This window comes from Dipodomys ordii, unplaced genomic scaffold (assembly GCF_000151885.1).
Source record: "Dipodomys ordii isolate 6190 unplaced genomic scaffold, Dord_2.0 Scaffold66, whole genome shotgun sequence".
NCBI classification, from domain to species: Eukaryota; Metazoa; Chordata; class Mammalia; order Rodentia; family Heteromyidae; genus Dipodomys; species Dipodomys ordii.
The window spans coordinates 3,018,464-3,024,335 of record NW_012267282.1 but is presented as its reverse complement, the minus strand read 5'-3'; the positions used below and the strand labels follow the sequence as shown (position 1 = coordinate 3,024,335).

General features: G+C 49.6%; 1 protein-coding gene across 1 annotated transcript in view; it reads left to right on the top strand.

Annotated features, from left to right (window-relative positions):
• Tctn2 (tectonic family member 2) overlaps positions 1–4,124 on the top strand; it is a 19,196-nt gene extending 15,072 nt beyond the window's left edge. The window contains exons 12-17 of the mRNA XM_013023050.1: positions 793–814; positions 933–1,039; positions 1,757–1,901; positions 3,374–3,499; positions 3,631–3,719; positions 3,944–4,124. Coding sequence (XP_012878504.1) covers positions 793–814; positions 933–1,039; positions 1,757–1,901; positions 3,374–3,499; positions 3,631–3,719; positions 3,944–4,080 — 626 coding nt within the window. The 3' untranslated portion in view covers positions 4,081–4,124. The remainder of the gene's footprint in view (positions 1–792; positions 815–932; positions 1,040–1,756; positions 1,902–3,373; positions 3,500–3,630; positions 3,720–3,943) is intronic.
• Positions 4,125–5,872: the final 1,748 nt, after the last annotated feature.

The following is a 5,872-nucleotide window of genomic DNA, read 5'->3' as shown; positions in this document are numbered from 1 at the left end:
CCACATAAGCAAAAAGAAAAAAGCCGGAAGTGGTGCTGTGGCTCAAGTGGTAGAGTGCTAGCCTTGAGCTGAAGAGCTGAGGGACAGCGTCCAGGGCCCAGAGTTCAGGCCCTACAACCGGACCCAAGGAAAAAAAAAAAAACAATAAACCACCAGAACATTGGAAGTGGCGTTGTGGCTCAAGTGGTAGAGTGCTAGCCTTGAGCTGAAGAGCTGAGGGACATCGCCCAAACCCAGAGTTCAAGCTCCACGACCAACAACAACAACAAAAAGTCTCACAGACTTTCTTTCCTGTTTAGGCTGGCTTTGAACTGTGATCCTCAGATCTCAACATCCTGAGTAGCTAGGATGACAGGCGTGAGCCACCGGTGCTCTAATGGGCTGAGTTCCCAGGGATCATTACTCATATGGGGCAAGGTCAGAGGAATTGTTCTTCCACCATAGGCTATAGTTTAAGGGGGAGAGAGATAACTGTAAAAGTTACCCATCTTCAGGCCTAATGCACTCCTTGTTGCTAAGCTACCTGTCCTTATTGTAGCTTCCTTTCGGAAGTGCTCAGTGCCAAGTCTTAATCTGCACTCAATTTTGTAGTTCCAAGTTCTGGCTAGATATTTGCATTCCTTTTGCTATTGGGTCACTCCAGCTCATGAACTTAACCTTGATGACTTGGTAAGTGACCTGACCTCCTCACTCCCAAGTTTTGTGATATGTAGAGGAGTCTGGGAAGCACACAGCACCCATGGAAGTTGCCAGCACTTGAGCCTAAAATCAAAGGTTTCTGTGCTGTGTCAGGTACACAACGCAGGCAGGCAGCGTAGGGCCAGCCTGGGAGGCTGCTCACGTGATGTGGGGCTCGGGGCCAAGGCCTAGCAGAAAAGGTTTCTGGACAGAGTGTGCTGACCGTGGCTTAAAAATGCCTTCCTTTCTTTCAGGGAGGATGTTGTTGAAAGACTTGAGTCACTAATACAAGCAACTCACGTCGCTGTGAGAGGGAACTCTGATTACAGCGACCTGAGCGACGGCTGGCTGGACATCATGCGTAAGTGTGAAGCACCTGATTTGTCCCATGCCCGTTGCCTGCCGTGGGGCTGTGGGACTGGATGTGGAGGTCTTTTGTCTTTTTGGCTTCATGCCCATTTGCGTAGGGGTCACCTCTCCAGGCAGAAGGGCTTCATGTCCGTCCCCCCTCTTCCTCATGTCTTTAGGTTTTTAGGAGGAAATGACACTGCAGTGGGGCAGTTGTTTGATGAGCCAGCCATGCTAACAGAACCCAGAAGACTTAGGCTTAGGGTTTGCAGTGCTCCTCTGTTTACACCGCAGCTTTGGGATGGCAGGACATGGGCACTTGAGAAGGTGTTAGGAAATGACGTGATTGAGAACGCCCTGGAAGTGAAAGATGCCGGATGGATGTGACTGCACGCCATGGGGCTCCAGCCTCAGCAGCACATGAGACATTTCTGTCTCATGGGGTGGCTATCCGGAAGTGGGGAGTGGCTGCTGCGTACACAGCAAGGGAACGCTGTGTAAACACAAGTTGGCTAATTAGTACCTCTACACTGCCAAGGGGGGCAGAGTTATGGAGTGACAGAGCCCATTATAGACGAGAGCCTCATGTGTGCAACTGCTATCGAATATTATTGTCCTGTGTGTGTGTGCCAGCACTGGGACTTAAACTCAAAGCCTTGTGTTATGCCTGACAGTGTAAGAAAGCTAGTATTAAACATTCTTTCAAGAAAGCACAACTTATATTTCCTAGGGATGGATGCCCCTGTCGCACCTGTAAACAGCACGAGCGGCGCATGCCTGGATGTTCCCACCCAGCTCTCCATCCGGGTCCTGGTGGCCGATGCGGGTGCTGTGCAAGGGCTGGTTCAGCAGGAGGTAGTGGGCGTTGAGACCAGGTGTGCTCCCCATCTCCGTGAGGGGAGTCGGGAACAGGGCACACTCAGCCAGGTTGCGGCCTGTAGTGATAAGAGTTAGTGACAGCTGCATTTATTTATACACTTATTTATTTCATTTTTTAGTTTCATTTTTTTTGTTGGTCTTAGGGCTTGAACTCAGGACCTGGGCGCTATCCCTGAGTTTTTCTGCTCAGGGCTAGTGCTCTACTACTTGAGCCACAGCACCACTTCTGGTTTTTTGGTGGTTCATTGGAGATAAGAGTCTCATGGACTTTCCTGCCCAGGCTGGCTTTGAACTGCAGTCCTCAAATTTCAGCCTCCTGAGTAGCTAGGATTACAAGTGTGAACTACATGCTCCCAGCTCAGCTATGTTAATACTGGAAACCCATTCCGGCCCACCAGCGCTCGGGCAGCGCTGGGTAAGATGGGTAAGAGGTGACTCCATATGGAGTATATTTTGGTTCTTCGAATGTGACTGGTGTGCTGGTGGTTAGAGCACCAGTTGTAGTGACTTTGGTGGCAAATCAGCAGGTTCAGGTGTGGAAGTGCCTGTCGCTTGGGCAGTTTCTATGTGTCTCCTGCACTGCAGCGGTGATGACTTGGTTAGCCACGGGGTCCTGCTAAATGAAATGAATGTGTTCAAGGCTGGACAAGCCACATACGATGCATTCATGGCTCATGATTTCTCCGTGGTCAGGAGCTTTCTGTCTTAGTCATCTCTTGGCTCCTCTTCGCTCTGCTTGGCTCCATTGTCAGGTAAATCACCTCAAGAGATGGAAAGACAAGGCTAACAATATCCCAATTATGGCAATTTAGCCAAATCCAGTGGAATGAGAAGCTGCTTCCTCAAAAAAGATCAGGACAGAGTTTGATTGGTTCAGTTTGGATCATGTATTCCTTGCTGAACCAATCACTGTGGCTGGGGCAACAGACAGCTCTGATTGTCCAGGCTCAGAGGATGGACTATTTACCCTAGATTCAGGCCTGGGCTAGAGCTGAGAATGGGGAGTAGTAGTTTCCCAAGGAAAAGCAGGGGTGCAGTTATTAGAAAAGAAGGGGAGCTAAGGAGGCAGACTACTTCATAGTGCTGTTCTGGTTTTGGTGCTGCTGGGAATGGAATCCAGGGCCCAGCACAGGTGAGGCAGCCTCTGTCACTGAGCCAGGTACAGCCTCTAGCACTGCTTTCAGGCCTTTAGGGGATGGGAACAGGCCTCCTTAGCTCTGGGCTCAGATTGCAGCCTGCCTTCAATATAGGGTTGGCTGCAGTTCTTATTGTACAGTGTGAAACACACAAGTGTCCTTGAAAAACCAGGTATTCTGCAACAGCTGGTCATTATAGCTGCAAGACAGGTTTGTGAGGGTCCATTACATTTGTCTCTCTCCTGTGTCCTCATCTATGATACAATGGTTGCTGCCTGTCCTGAGCAGACTAGAAATGAATGGTGGCTTGGTTACTGTATCTTTCCTCCTAGGTTCTCCACAGTGAACTGGCAGTACCAATGTGGACTTACCTGCGAGGACAGGGCAGGCCTGCTCCCCATCAGTGCAGCAGTGCAGTTCATTCAAATACCTGCACAGCTGCCCCGCCCTCTGACGAGGTAATTCAGTGACCCACCTAATTGACACAGGAAATGGAAAAACCTATGTTTAAAAGGAGGAAGCTTGTTCCTCTAGTCAAGCTCTGATGCTTTCACTTGCAGTTGTTGAAATCTTGCACAATGTTTTGCAGATTCCAGCTCAATTTTACAGAGTATGACTGTAATAGAAACGATGTGTGCTGGCCACAACTTCTGTATCCACTGACCCAGTATTATCAAGGTAAGGGAAAACTTCTGCAGTGTTAACCAGGTCTTTTATGCAGTTAAAAACAGTCTAAAGTAATGTGTAAATGTCAAGGAAAGCTGAAAATATATAGAAAAATATAACAAAAAATGTCCTAATCCCAAGGTCCTTAGAAATGGTCACAGTGAATGGTGTGGGTTATTTCTGTACAACTTTGGAAAAATCCAGAGCATCATTACTAGTCTTTGGCTGTCTTGCAGGGGAGCCGCATTCCCAGCGTGTGGCCAAGGGCTTAATGTTGGCCTGGTTCCTCCTGCTTGCAGTGCTGCTCAGCAAGCCTTGGGCCAGAATGTGCCGGCTTGGTGCTCTGTGGCCCCCTGCCTACAAGTCCTGCTGATACCCTGGACCTGTGTGGTCGTGGCTTCTGTGGTCATCCATACCTCCCTGGGACATCTTAATAAACAAAATGTCTTTTGTAGAAAATTCTTAACAAGTGTTCTGTGAATTTAATTCATTTCTGTTATCTTGATGTTCAAAACAATGTGTAAATCACTAAGAGATTTAGCTCATCATAAATGACTAAAGTCTCCATGCTTTACTTACACCAGAGTTAACGTTTAAGTTTTTTTTTGTTTTTGTTTTTTGCTAGCCCTTGGAGCTTGAATTCTGGGCCTGGGTGCTGTTTCTGAGCTTCTTTGTGCTTAAGGGGTAGTGCTTTACACTCAAGCCACAGAGCAACTTCTGGGTTTTTCTAAGTAGTTAATTGGAGGTGAGAGTCTCTCACAGACTTTTCTGCATGATCTGACTTCGTCAGATCCCAGCTTCCCGAGTACCTAGGATTACAGGGGGTGAGCCACCGGCTCTGGGCTTCATATGAGTTTTGCACATCTCCTTAAACTTAATTTTTTTTGTTTTGTTTTGTTGGTCCTGGGGCTTGAACTCTGGGCCTGGGCACTGTCCCTCAGCTCTTCAGCTCAAGGCTAGCACTCTACCACTTAAGTCACAGCTCCACTTCCAGTTTTCTGGTGGTTTATTGGAGATAAGAGTCTCACAGACTTTCCTGCCTGGGCTGGCTTTGAACTGGGATCCTCAGATCTCAGCCTCCCGAGTAGCTAGGATTACAGGCGTGAGCCAGTGGCACCCGGCCTTAAACTTAATTTTGAAAAGCATTCTTTCCTTTTTCGTTTCTTCATTGAGCTCCTAAAGACTCTGGACATCCTAGTACACATAAAATAGGTTATTGCTTTGTCGTTTGTTAGAAGAAGTCCTAGGACACAGAGTTTTAAGCCTTTCTTCCAGTCTAAAGTTTTGTTTGTTTTTGTGGTCCTGGCGTTTGATTGAACTAGGTCCTGCCTCCCACTTGAGCCACACTCCCTGGTGTGTGTGTGTGTGCCACACTCCCTGGTGTGTGTGTGTGTGTGTGCCACACTCCCTGGTGTGTTTGTGTGTGTGTGTGTGTGTAATGTAGCGAGAAAAGCCAAAGATTTAGCTAAGCATAATAGGTCCTGCCTCCCACTTGAGCCACACTCCCTGGTGTGTGTGTGTGTGTGTGCCACACTCCCTGGTGTGTGTGTGTGCCACACTCCCTGGTGTGTGTGTGTGTGTGTGCCACACTCCCTGGTGTGTGTGTGTGTGCCACACTCCCTGGTGTGTGTGTGTGTGCCACACTCCCTGGTGTGTTTGTGTGTGTGTGTGTGTGTGTGTGTAATGTAGCGAGAAAAGCCAAAGATTTAGCTAAGCATAATCACGTCAGATCTCCGTTCTGTCAGGGAGATCATGTGGCTGTGGTGTGCGGACATAGGCCCAGTGCCTCGATGGCCCGGGCCAGGGCTGGCTAACACACCCAGAGGGCAGGTGGGGAGTCGGTCGCCCGCAGCAGCGCAGGGATCTGGGGGCGCCCCAGGATGTTCTCAGGTTGGATTGTAAGGATGGCTGCCCCCCGGCAACACCACTGATCCCGCAGAACTGCATACTTAAAACGGGGGAACTTCGGTAGCGCTCATTTTCGGAGCCCTAAGAAGCCTAAGCCCGACCGCTCTTGTCAGTGGCCGCCGACTTTGCGCTGATTGGCCCAGGCCACCACGACTGGCTGCCGCAACTCCGGGCTCCTATTGGTCAGTCTGCGGGTGGGCGGTGCTCGGGGGCGGAACCGGAACCGCCTGCGCCGCGGGCGGGGCCTCGCTGGCGGC